The sequence below is a fragment of the Antedon mediterranea genome, chromosome 1, assembly GCF_964355755.1.
Source record: "Antedon mediterranea chromosome 1, ecAntMedi1.1, whole genome shotgun sequence".
Classification (NCBI taxonomy): domain Eukaryota; kingdom Metazoa; phylum Echinodermata; class Crinoidea; order Comatulida; family Antedonidae; genus Antedon; species Antedon mediterranea.
Genome location: NC_092670.1, coordinates 32,080,074 through 32,094,533, shown reverse-complemented (window position 1 = coordinate 32,094,533; position 14,460 = coordinate 32,080,074). Strand labels below are relative to the sequence as shown.

At 34.4% G+C, this 14,460-nt stretch overlaps 1 protein-coding gene across 1 annotated transcript; it reads left to right on the top strand.

Annotated features, from left to right (window-relative positions):
* The first annotated feature begins 1,066 nt into the window (after positions 1 to 1,066).
* Positions 1,067 to 14,369, top strand: LOC140063673 (polyunsaturated fatty acid 5-lipoxygenase-like). The gene is made up of 13 exons (XM_072110125.1): positions 1,067 to 1,693; positions 3,034 to 3,157; positions 3,600 to 3,644; positions 4,039 to 4,167; positions 5,111 to 5,208; positions 6,023 to 6,140; positions 6,675 to 6,779; positions 7,166 to 7,377; positions 8,113 to 8,372; positions 8,878 to 8,969; positions 9,686 to 9,859; positions 10,157 to 10,320; positions 13,032 to 14,369. Exons 1-13 carry the CDS (start codon positions 1,332 to 1,334, stop codon positions 13,144 to 13,146), a joined length of 1,998 nt encoding a protein of 665 aa, XP_071966226.1. The 5' UTR covers positions 1,067 to 1,331; the 3' UTR covers positions 13,147 to 14,369.
* Positions 14,370 to 14,460: the final 91 nt, after the last annotated feature.

Here is a 14,460-nt window from a genome sequence, read left to right as displayed (position 1 = left end):
TAATATAAATTAAATAAATTAGTAAATATAAATTCAGGCGTACTTGAAGAAATGATTATTTCTTCTTAAATAGCCGAGGGGAAGTTTTTTTTAATGAAAATAGAATAGCTATATAATAATATTTTATATTATAAAACACTAAAATCACCTTTGTATTCATAACCGTCCAAAGCCCGCAATAGTATTTTCATTCAATAAATATTTTTTTATCAAGAAGCACTGAATATGTATTAATAATATATTCAATATAGACATCTTCAGTGGATAAAATTACGTATTGTTGATATACAATAACTTATATAAAATGGTTCTAAAATGAAATATTAAAATGATTATTTATCGTTATGGAACTCGTTATAAATGTGTTTACCGACAACATAAATATAATTGTATATTATTATCAATGTGTATGTGTTTTGTTAGTACCTAAAAAGAAATGTAATTATTGTTAAAAGTATAAACGAATGACAATAAATAAGTTGCTATAGTAAGTATTCAAGTTCAATATTTTACAATTAGGCCCTTATACGTTAATGTCAATCAATGTTATTTGTACTAATCAAGTCACAATACTAGCCAAGATGCCCCTAGACCGTACTATACTTTTTGGCATAAAGGTGCAAACATCAGAGTGAAGGGGTAGTTACATTTACATTCATTATACTGTATTATATTTTTACTGTGTGCGCAATAAAATAAAGTTTATACCCTAATACGTACACTAAAAATGTCTATATCATAATTGTTCCTGTTGTGGTCTTGTTTTTAATTAGTTATTTTTATTGGTCCATAATGTGTGTTTATTTAACAGTATCTGTTCTATTAGTTTCATTTATATTTTCTGTTGATAACCGTTATAACATTGAATACAATGTTAGGCCTACTGGAGTGACTTGAACGTCACCAAGGGGGATTTATATTGTATCGTGTACAGTTACACTTGAATAATAACGTTTATTTATGGTTTCGTTTCGCATTATATAATTTGCATATGAACGACATTGACCCTTTTTTCAAAACACCGTTATTCATGGTCTATTGCCCTAAAATCACAATCAACACCTATCGTAAAGGAAAGTTAGGCGAGTCTTCTTGTCCATTGGAATTGCCTTTATGTTAACCCTCTGTTGCCATGGGTTTCCGATAGGAATGACCTCATTTTAAGAGCCTGGTATTTGTACTCATTGCGAGTAACATTTCAGGAAGTAAATCGCGTCCGGTCGATACGACGTTCACCACCAATTTATAATTGTTGTCTCTTTTATGTTGTTCCTGCTAGCTACTGTTAATAACCAGATTAGAATTGCTCTTGGCGGTCAAGTGGTACAGACATGGGAAACTCTTCGTCAAACACTACAGAAAACTACGAGGTCATTGTCAAAACATCTGATCGCAAAGGAGCCGGTACAGACGGGAATATTTTCATAGCGTTTTTGAACAATACTGGTAAACGATCCAAAGATTACAAACTCGACGTTCGGTTTAGAGATGATTTTGAACCAGGCCATAATGATCGATTCCCGATTAAGAATCTCCGTGACTTTGGTGAAATCGTGAAGATTGAACTTTGGCGAGACAGGTGGCTGTTTTGGGATAACTGGCTCGTCGAGTTCATTATCGTTACGGATCATGTAAACGGAAAATTTTATGAATTCCCCATCAACAGGTGGATTAAAGGCGGAACTAAAACAAGGTGAGAATTCAGTAGGCCTAACGTATATAGTACAGTCAAGGTTTACGCTACTGTTCTGTGGTAGATAAGCAAGTAAACCGCACCCGTGTCTGCTACGGTAATACAATACAATAACAGACGGTAATAAAACGTCAGAGACCAATTATACAATAGAGTAGGAATCTTACGATACGTTAGGAATGTATGTCGATCCTTTGTCAAATGTAAACATCCCTGTTTTATAGTAAAAGTTCATAAACTGTTATTATTTGATAACTTAAACAAACAATAACCACCATATAATGGATTATATAATAGTCTAATAAGGCACAGTGGGAAAAATAAGTACGGCGACCCATTTTTCAACTCTACAAAGTTTGATTAGCACTCCAGGCAACGCGTACTTGGCCCACTTTGGAACGTGCTCCCTCTTCTAAATTACAGATTTTATCTAAACATTTACTAAAAGATCACAAAGACTGACATTTTTAACCAATTGTATTCAAGTTTTAAAATACTAGTAATCATTTTGTTTATAACAAAAACAGTCAATTCTGGCTTATGAGTGAACAAATATATTATATAGCAATTAAAATAAACACAGATAAAAACATCAAACAAAACACGTTTTAATAGTCTTACAATATTTCAAATTTTTCTTTTTTTTTTGTCGTATTTTTGTTGATTTTTTTTGTAATATCACGAACTTGTGTAAAAACAATCAATATTGATTAAACAAGTTGTACTCCACATCAGTCTCGTGAATACAATTTATATATATACAGTATATACAACACCAAATAAATAACGATTAAACAAGCAATATGTCTTAATTAGCTCTTGTACCGGTATATTATAGTCTTACTTTCACTAGGCATATTCTTTCTTTCTTCTTTTTTTTGGAGACACCTTGCAAAAGGTAAAGCTACAACATATCCTAATACTTTCACAATAAAGTTAGTTCATTTAGTCGTAAGAATTGAATTGAACATTAATTAAACTATCTGGAGAGGCTTACTTCATAAAAGTTGCAACATAGAAATCGGTATGGAAAAATACAATTCTAAAATTTGACCTTGAATCAATGAACATTTATAATTTCCTTGGTAACATGTTTTTTTTTTCTGAAAAATGCAGTGATCTTCAATTTACCTCCGGTCTCTTTTATTCATTATAATTTTTATTCTTTTCACGCCGCTCCTTCTTTAGGCAGTTATATACAAGAGAACAGAATCATTAGGAAACAGTTACCGTACGGTAGCTTACTGTTTACTACGGCTGAAAAATGGGTATTTAGAAACTCGGACTATGCATGCTCAAACACCATAGCGTTATTATTATTATCTGTGATTATTTTTCAGATGGAGTCGATATGACTGTCAATTACCTCAGCTTGACTCCGAGCATAGACAGCGTAAAGAGGAACTCTTGGGAAAACGAAACGTTTACAAATATTGGCAGAAGATTCCTGGTTTACCTGTACAGGTAGGCCTATATGAACATATACATTCTGTATCGATCTTGTCTCCATGGTAATGAAATTTCCGATAATCGGTAATCAGTAAAATTTATTGATTTCGGAAATTGAGAAAATCTGTTTAGAATATTAAAAATGTAATAATTAAAACATTAAAAGCGTTACCTATTTAAAAACATAACATTCAAATGAATAATTGTACACATGCATGTACATGTATTTAAAAATAGCAAAAAGTATTATTATTCATTGACGTAATTAAACATTTAAATAAATACTTTTACTTTATAATGTTATGTATAGGCCTAATTTACCGATACTCCAACAAGTAATGAAATAATTAATTAAGTAATTATTATGCATTTAATTTAGATTAATTTGCATTTGCAATTGATGCGGATTAGTGGCTAATTCAATTGAATTGAATTAGTAATGTAAATTATTTTTCAGGTACGAACACTTCCCAGTGACGAAAAGTTTCGGTCGGATCAACTGGTAAATATTTATAATTCTTGAAAATGTATCCCCTTTCAGAAACTGTTTTTATAGAGCATTATACATAATATGTAGACCAAAAAAAGAAACCCATCAATTTGGTTTGCAAAAGTAATCTTTAAAAAATGTAATATTGAAATCAATTTAAGATAAAGAAGCCCACCAAAGAGTCCTATTTAGAAGAACGCCTCAATTGAAACCAATTAAAGCCTTAATTAATCTTATCTGTCAATTCAGTGAATTTAGGATTTCATTAAATTTTTAACCAGACAACATCAGGATGTTGATATGTTGATTTAAAGTTCGCGGTACACTACCTTACTTCTGAAAAGAACTGTTGAGTATCTCTTGTATATCAAATTAAATAGTGTGTGTATTTGTTTGTTTCTGTTAGAAATCGTTTACATCAACCGCCCGTAAACTTCGAATCAACTCTGAATTAATCGCAATAGCTACTGCTAGAAACTTCAAATCTCTTGCTGACTTTGAAACAATTTATAAGTACACTTTTCATCGGCCATCGGTAAGTTGTATGTCTCCCGTTCCTTTTTGTCAGAAACGTATTAGTATATACCAAAATCACCATCAAGAGCAGTCGTCAGAATATCTAGCTTCTCTTTGTATGTTTCGTATAATCACCAACAATCCTACATAATGTTTTTCTTTTTGGAGAGCTCTGCGCACTTTTTCGGACAGAATACGTTTTTTACCAAGGTTTTCAATTAAGAACGAATTGTCTTATTTAGATCAAAAGAGAATGAAATTAGGCCTACTGGTTTTTTACATACTTTATTGTCAAAATGTAAAATAATAATAATAGTTACATTTATTTACTTATTTGACAAGAAGACCAACTAAAATCTTTGTCTTGTTTGGATTTGCATTGTAAATGAAATATAAGGTAACGACCATCTTGTTATTAATTTGTTCTATCATTCCTGTCCTTTCTTGTTATGATGTGCACTGCATCTATATAAAAAAATTCTAAAACAATGTTGTTAAAATGGATAAGCCTATATATTGATCGCCAAAGATTATTTCTAATTTCATGATTGTACAAATTGATTGCAGTCATTTATATTTTGATATTTATTTATCTGGTAAAAAAAATGTTATTTTATGAAATAAATTACTCCCTGATTGCCATGTATATTGTATTGTAATTGCTTGTAAATATTTTGAATCGTTAAATATTACATATAGCCTACTGACATGTTGTGTTTGCCAGTGTCATCGATTGAAAGGTGAATGGTGCAGCTAGATAAATAAATATGCCTAGCCTTGGTGTTATTCGGTATAAACAACAGGAATAAAGTAAATGAACCAAATCTAGAGTATACAATATGGACTGTATGGTGATTATTCAGTGGCACTAATTTGTGGTCAATCTAGTTTATATTCTTTTTGGAATTTTCGTGAACGAAGAGGCCAAGATTGTTATATACAATGTTATGTTATTTCAACAGTCTATCGACACGTGGGACAGCGATGAAGTATTTGGAAACAATGCCCTCAATGGATGTAACCCAACTCAAATTAAACTCTGTGAAAAATTACCAGAAGGGTATGTACATTTTATGATATTGCTTCATAATAGCTTGTCACATTTGATGTATTAATCTACACTAGTTAGTTTTCACGTTCTCTCTATTTCTTACGATTTGTTATTTATTTTTAGTCGCGTGTAACGCGAGTCCACAGTCCACAGTCACTATGTCGGTCGGTTGGTTGGTAAACACTAACTCAAATTTGCGCACGCGACTGCGCTGCAGCCATGTATATGGCCTTGTTAACTATGTAAACGCATACAGGATTGCAATTGATCACTGTCTTAATACAACGTACTAACAAATAACGTAATTGGTCAAATATTGATGATGCCCTACCCTGACGTAATTTGTACTTTATAACAAGTACATACTTCTCAATGACCATCCTGACGCAAAGTTCAAACATTTACAACAAATAACGTAACAAAATGATGGTCAAATATCACCGTTTTTAGTTTGTCGAAAATTTGGGCCTAGTTAATATTAAAGCTTCTTTAAAAAACATGTCAAATCCTGAACGTGAACGTTTTTGTTTGAGATTAGCGGCATTAATTGTAGATTTATCTTTTAAAAAATAGATTTCGAGTGGTTCGTTAGTAAACAAATTCTACTTACACGGCTTTTAAGAAATTGTTTCAGTAGCAGTTAACTTAATCCGAAGCTTATATGCCCAGTTGAAATTAAAAAGCTGGTTAATATTTCATAAGTTTGTATGCGTAACTTTTGTCAATACGTTAATCCATGGATAAATAAGCGAACAATTCTAATATTATACACCATACAATCATTCCTTGATCTTAGTCCTTTCTTTTGTTATGTTTTTTGCAGGTTTTACGTCACAGAAGATATGGTTGAGCCGTTTCTTGAAGGGTTAAAATTTGAAGAAGCTTTAACAAAAAAACGTATTTTTGTTATAGACTATCACGTGATGGTTGATATTAAATATGTGAGTAAATACATGTTTTTTTAGATCTAGTAAATTACACTCTGCATTCATTCACATATAATTCTAATACAACAATAAAACCTCTGTACTGCTGTAGCGGATCTCCATGTACAATAGGAATATATACAAAGCCATATGTTCCAACTAAATTATAAGAATTATTTTGAGGTTAGATTAAGGTTTGGGTAAAAATAATCTCGTACATAATAATGTGCTTAGCTACACTAGAATAATTTAGCTACTGTGTATAAAGTCTAATTAAAGCTCTGTTTACACTACCAAACTTGTATGTAACAAATATATATATATATATATATATATATATATGGACACGATGACGTCATATCACTATACTATAATAGTATTACTAGATGAGAGTGTAAGCAGAGCTTAAGGTTTAGGTAAAAACAAGGTCACATTTATCATAAATGTGCCTAGATACACAGAATTTAGCTACTGTGTATAAAGTCTAATTTACATCTACCATAAAAATAGACAATACTGTACCAGCATTTTGAATTTATTATCTTTCAGTTACCATGTCCGTTTGCATTATATTTCCTTGGAGGCGATAAAAAACTTCGACCAATCGCAATTCAACTAACGAGGGCGCCTCCGCATGCTGCTGTTAAACCTCCGGTACATTTCAACATTTTGGTTTTGGTAGTGTTTAAGAAAATAACTTTATTCGTCCACAACTATGGAAATTATAATTAGTCTAGTGAAACAAAATGTAATATTTTCCACAGGAAGATAAAGACAATTATGATCAAAACGTGAAATATAGGAAGAAATTCTAACATTTCTAACTATTTGTCATACCACAGTAATTCACCAGACTGGTTTTCCATTGTTTTCAATTTCAGAAACTTAGATAAAAATAGAAAAAAAGTCCGGGAAATTTTACAAAATAAAGCGAAAAGAAATGAAAAAAAATTTGTTAGTCAAACTATTTTGGTTATAAAAAATAAAAAATAGTAACAAAATAAATAGAATATTAATACATTATTCTATCGAATTGACAGGTTTTCTTGCCGAATGACCCGGAATACACATGGAAGTTAGCCAAGATGTGGTTCAATTTAGCAGACGTTTCTTACCACCAGTCTTCGACTTACTGCTTTATCTACTTCATCTTGGAGTCAGTGGCTGTTACGATGCACAGACATCTTTCTCTTTCTCATCCTCTCCACAGGTTGCTTGCTCCTCATTTACAGGATGTAATGGCTACCAATAGGTATGTAGGCCTACGGGTGTTTGATACAAACATCTTACTGGTGTTTGACACAAACATCTTTTTTGTTATTGTTATAAAATTGACAGCCAAGAAAGACGAACGAGATGGTGTATTTTCTCATACGAAAGATATCTTGTCCTTATAATGGAAACTTTCTTCTTGCCGCGGCGCTAAATAAATAACACAATAGACAATATTGTTCATCTATTGTCTTTTAAAAGAGGTTTTATTTTGACATGGGAACTAAAGTTGATTTCTGAATTCGTGTGGCTCTACAGTGCTGACAAGAAAAAGTGAAGTTAAATCACTCTTTCATGGTGTTATCCGCTCATTATTTAAGCCACAATTTGGAAAACACGTACTTTAAGAATCTAATGTTGCATGATGAGCAATGTTATAATATTAAATCCGGGTTTGCGGTACACACACATACTGTGACTTCCTTTTTGAAAAGAGTGTACTGCAAATTTGGCTTTATGGCCTAGGCCTACTAGTTATTTATTTTACATGTCGTATAACCATTCGTAAAGCCAGGTTTGCGGTATACCATGTGTGTGCCTTTACTCTTCGTGGTTATGTAATTAATATCAACGGAAACGTCGAAACATTCCAAACTTCCTTTTGGAAACACATGGTGTGAACCTATACACCGCAAACCTGACTTTATAGTTTTTACTCAAAAGATAAGTTCCTGTAACAAATTGTTTGAGATTTATTTTGTATCTTTACATTCAGCCAAGTTATTAACAAACTGATTGGAAGTAATGGTACATTCGATTCCTTCTTCAAGATGGGCTGCGAAGGCTCCTTCAAAATTGTCCGAAACGATTGTAAAACTCGAACAGTTCAAACCACAGAAGTACTCCCTACAAACTTGAAAGCACGCGGAGTGTTTGATGAGGACGTCCTGCCAAATTTTCACTACAGGGACGACGGTCTACTCATATGGAACGCCATTAAGAAATATGTAGCGACTGTTGTCAACGCGTATTACAGTAAGCCTTGATTTAGTCCACCTCTATTAGTAGGCTATATCATGACCGGCCGTTCACACTATTCTTGAGCGTAGCTGTTTTTTATATCTGGCAAAACGTAAAGGCCAATAGTAATTGACAACCTTAAGCCTGTTTTCCACTGGCAATTTATTCGCGCAAATCGACAGCATTGGTTTGTGCGTATTCTTATAGTATTTCCATTGTTTGGTAATTCAATTAATTTTAAATATGTTTAAAAGCCTATATACCATTAACATTTGGGAGTGATAAACATTGTACCGGTAGCTTAAAGGAAAAGAAAAGAATGTCGTTAGAGTTTTAAAAGTTCTTTAGGTTTTATTTAAGGATTTCTTACTTACATTTTCTTCTTGAAAAGTTGTTCAAAACAGTTTCGTGCACGTTGAGAACAATTTCGTAAAACTTGTTTTTCAAATATGTTTTTGATCATCAAAAAGTAATTCTTAACGAATATTAAGCCTATATACGTGATTTTATCATATTTTAGAGACAGACGATCAGGTTGAAAATGACTTTGAATTGCATGGCTTTCGAAGCACTCTGTCGAAGAACGTAGATGCTGGTGGATGTGCGATACCGGTAAAGAAAATAATGTTATTGTAGGCCTAAATGATATATTCCTTTATAAATCTGAATGGTTTGTTGCTTCTAAAGCTTGGTTTCCATTAGAACGTAACGCAAAGACGTAAACGCAACGCAAGCGTTTTAACCAATGACAAGCGAAGTTATAGACAGTTAGCTATCGCAAGCGAATAAGCCATCGCTTGTGATTGGTCAATTCACTTGCGTTGCGTTACGTCTTTGTGTTGCGTCGCTAGTGGGAACCACACTTTACTAAATACAGTATTTGTTATTTATTATACACGGGACAATGCGTAAACATGGGTACGTATGTCAGACGTGCGAACCCGGAGAATATGGTGCCAACTTATTCACTTATGAAACCTGGGCAAGTGTACAAGCGTAATTTTACTCTTCTCTGATTAAACAATGCATGAATTGATTATAAATATCTTAGGGACTGATACGTGTATTCTGTTTCTCTATCTAGAGTACAGTAGTTACAATTATAATCTGAAGTTTTGTTTTATTTTTTATTTTTCCATTGGGAGAATCTGAATTTTAGCGGTAGAGCGTGAGATGACTCTCCTCGAACAATCTGACTTTTTTCTATTATCGGGAGGGTTGAGAGGTGGTCCTCATCAATGGTATTAACCCGTTCAAGCTAGATGACGAGGATATCGTTTTGTAGTAAATTCACTCATTGTACTAAAACGGTAATATTTTCTTAACAGGGTTTACCAGGAAATGATGGGTTCGAATCTCGTGAACAGGTTATTGAAATGTTCACAGTGATAATCTACATAGCTAGTGCTGGATATGCATCATCACAACATAACATTTACGAATCATACGCCTATCCACCAGCCTACCCAACCCTGCTGAGGGGAGATCCGCCTATGGACAAGGTAGGCTTACTGTATAAATATCCTTGTTTTGAAGTTATAAAATGGATGATGACGAGTAGGCCTAGACGTCACAAAGAGAGATTTATTTCAAACATCCAAATTTCAATGTTCAATTGTAACCGTTTTTAGATCTAAAATGGTAAAAGCTGTTTGGTGTCAACAGTTTTGTACAGGGTAGGCTTACTCTCTGCCTGTCGGAAGTTGTTTGTATATCTTGGCTGTGTATTGAATAAAATAAAATAGGCCTACGTCTGCCGACGATTCACTCAAATAAATAATTATTATTTTCATCTATAGTCTGAACGGACAGAATCTGATTTAATGGCGGCATTACCAGAAAAGAACAAGATGCTTGGAATGCTTGCTGTTGTCAAACTATGGAGTTTAATAAGTAAAAGTAAACTTGGTGAATTTGAAAGCACGTGGTTATACAGTGAAGAATGTTGCGAAGCTTTACAACAGTAAGAACAGCAATTTAATTCATCCTAAACATTTATCTAAATAACAACATTACTAATATTTCTGGTTTCTATTCTAATTTTCTTGCAATAAAAACTGAAGAATAAATAAGCCTAAGCTAAGAAAAAAATGCTTATAAAGCTAAATTCATACTTGATCCGTTTCATGGAACGGCGGAAGACGGCGCTGTATAAAATAGAACATCAAAGAATTGAACGGTACCATCTTTCGTCTGTAAAACAAATAAAATGAATGTAGCTTTATGCTTGATTCCGCCGCTTTGACTCAACGAAGGGACGTCGTAGGCACACACATACGTAATTTGACCATTGACAGTAATCCATCGCTTGTGATTGGTCAACAAATCACTTGCGTTGCGCTTACGCAATGTGTTAACGTTGAGCAGGTCTACAATGAGGGCTCATTATACCATTTTATAGTGAATCGAGCAGTGGTGGCGCCAGCGGGGGGGCTACGGGGGCTCTAGCCCCCTCGTCGGGGAGCCTAGCCCCCCCGTCGGGGAACACGGGTACTTTTTGTCGGGGAATATAACATACAGTAAAAAACGTTCGCGTTCACTTCATATAGCTTCAGCGCCTAGAAAACCACGACGTTCCATTGACCGTGAGAGTACGTCAGAGGGAACTTTTATGCATTCATTATTGCCAGAGATCTAACTACTAAACAATAGCTAGTACGCACTTGTTTGGCGGTATCCCTTTGTACGAATCGTTCACCGTTGGGTCGAGACGCGTGATATCATGTTCCATCCAGGGACCAAAATGTGTAATGTAGTTATTTTCCAGGCGAAGTTTACCGACGGTTACCGAAGGGAACACGGGTACTTTTTGTCGGGGAATATAATATACAGTAAAAAACGTTCGCGTTCACTTGGTAGCTTCAGCGCCTAGAAAACCGCGACGTCTCATTGACCGTGAGAGTACGTCAGAGTGCTATTATGCAATTTATATGCATTCATTATTGCCAGCGATCTAACTTACTACTAAACATTAGCTAGGTACGCACTTGTCTGGCGGTATCCCTTTGTACGAATCGTTCAACGTTGGGTCGAGACGCGTGATATCAAGTTCCATCCAGGGACCAAAATGTGTAATGTAGTTATTTTCCAGGCGAAGTTTACCGACGGTTCGGGTACTTTTTGTCGGGGAATATAATTCGTTCGCGTTCACTTCGTAGCTTTCAGCGCCTAGAAAACCTCGACGTTTCATTGACCGTGAGAGTACGTCAGAGTGATATTATGAACTTTATATGCATTCATTATTGCCAGCGATCTAACTTACTACTAAACAATAGCTATAGGTACGCACTTGTCTGGCGGTATCCCTTTGTACGAATCGTTCAACGTTGGGTCGTGATATCAGGGAGTTGTTATTAGAACAACTCCCTGGTGATATCATGTTCCATCCAGGGACCAAAATGTGTACTGTAGTTATTTTCCAGGCGAAGTTTACCGACGGTTACGTCGTGTACTGTGTCGACGTATACACTACTACAGCAATAAACGAATTATGTTAATTGTTCGTATGTTCACCAATTTTTTAATTTACAAGTAACCTTCTGTACCGTGGGGCACCTAGAATAAATATTTCATCCATTACTAAACAAAAAAACATAACATTTTCGCTTAGCCAACATCTTATTATAGCTAAGTTATTAAATTTTCAATGTGCTGTATGTCATGAATTTCTCACCACTCGGAAGTCCAGATGGTACGCAGGCATACACTTGGGAGGAATACACTTATTTCCCCGACTGAAAAAGGTCTACGCTTGCGTTTTTTTAAGCCTCTGGGCCTGATGTTTCCAAAGTATAAAATGCAATTTTTTGAAGACCTGCAGCTCTAGTTTTAAACATTTTCTTAGCTCAGCCCCAACAATAAAGCTGGTCATATTTCGAAGTACAAGAAGTGCATTTTCCGGGACCTAACATCTCTATTTTTCAAACATTTCTTAGCTCAGTCACAACCATGATAGGGACTTATATATTTTGTTTCATGTTTTGAAGTATAATAAGTCCAATTTCCAGGACCTCCAACTCTATTTTTCTAAATTTTCTTTGAACTTTTATTTTTTAAATTGAAAAAATATGGATTGAAACAGTCATCGCGCATCGTTTTTTTGCACGCAGTATTTTATTTATGCATTATAAAAAATGGAAAAAATGGCTACACTAAATCTGGTTAAAATGACCTCAAATGACGCTAGAACGCGTTGCTCCCGGGGCTTCTCCCCCTGGACCCCCACCGGGGGCCCTTGGCGGCCCCCTGTCCCCCAGCCTTGTGATGCTCGCTTCGCTCGCATAGCCCCCTCGTCGGGGAATGTAGCCCCCGCGTCGGGAAGATCCTGGCGCCACCCCTGGAATCGAGCTCATGTACGCTATCTTTACTCAACAATCAAAGCCCATACACTTTAAACAAAAATGTTTCAGCTCTCCATACTATAACCTCAATTCCGTGCGTAATAAAATAGTCTTGAATGGAACCATTTCTGTTTTCTTAGATTCAGGCTTCGATTGCATGGCGTGTGATATCAAATGTGAGGGCATACTTAAAAGAGAAATGATCGTTCCCCACTTCTAAAGTAGCGAAACCTATCACAATTTCGATTGGTAATTACCCATGCGTGAGCAATGTTCTTGCCATGGTGCCATGTCGAAAAGTTTCCATAATGGTAAACACCTTTTGTTCTTTTAGATTCCGAAGGGACCTCAGAAGTGCAGCAACTACGATTGATAAAAGAAATGCTACCAGAGAATTTCCCTACAACAATCTCCATCCCGATAACATACCAAATGGAATTTCAATATAAGGAAGTAGGCATAGAACCGACGGTGCATACATCTGTATTGGTCTGTCTCACGCTGCAAAGACTTAATTTTGCTTCAGTGTATTTTTAACTATTGAATAAGAGAACGGAAATCGCACCGGCAAACAAGGCGAAAAGTATTTAAAAAGTCAACACGCAGACATTATTATATACATGAAAGGGCAAACCTCTCAACCAATTTATAACCCGACAACGATAGAATAAGAGGCCTGTTATACGATGATTTATATAGACCTATTCTAGTCTAATAATAGCCAATTCATATGGAATATTAATTTTATCTTATTGTATAATTGATAGTATATTTACTAAAATATATATTGTTTAATATAAACGATCATCTTGTGTAGGTGTCCCGAAAAAAACAAGCCACTACTTTTAAGGCCAAAGTATGTTAACTGCTAATTATTTAGCCCCGTGACAGAAAAGTAAAACAAATAAACATTAGAAGTAGTAATTTAGTTTTGTCACGTCAATTTGCTATTTGTTTGTCAAAAGAAATTATGCACGTCACATTTACTTACTAAAAAATATCGGCAAGTCCGTGGGGTGGGGAAGCAATCTCAGATGATCAGATCAAATCAAAAACAAAAACCACATATCGGTATGTGGAATATAGTATAATAACCATCTCAATAACGGCGAGTACATACAATTGCGTCACTAGTTTTTGTATTATTAAAAACAAATTATTTTTTTTTAATGGTAAAGGAGATTTCGTCATCAAAAACTAACCTATCCAAGTGGAAGCATTTTTAGTCTCTCTCTAACTCAAGTTTTAACTTTTTTATCCAGCGTCCCTTCTGTCCTCGTGTTGCCATGTCCTTTATGTATTTATTCATTATTATTTATTTTGTTGACTACTCTTGAAATTATTCAAATAATTTTTTCCTTTGGATGATCCAAAAGAAAAAAATATTTGAATACTATACAGAGATCCAGATGAACCTTTTTACTAATACTCTTTAAATATTTTGTTTTTTTTTTTCTGGTGGAACTACTAGCCTTATCGCCATGCCAGTAGTGTGATAGTGAAAAATGTCACGTTATCACACTCCAAGCATACTAGAAAAACCCCAGTTGATTCTATTGGTTACGCAACATTGCATCGCAACAATCTTTATTTTGTCGTTTTATGAGTGAAAACATTGTTGTTTTCTTTGGATGGAAGTGGTCATTAACAATAAAAAGGCTGACTTCATTTATCTTCATGTTTTTTTATGGACAATACATCTTTATTATAAAAAAGAGTAAATTATTATTAATATTATTTAATTATTAAAACACATGAAAGTT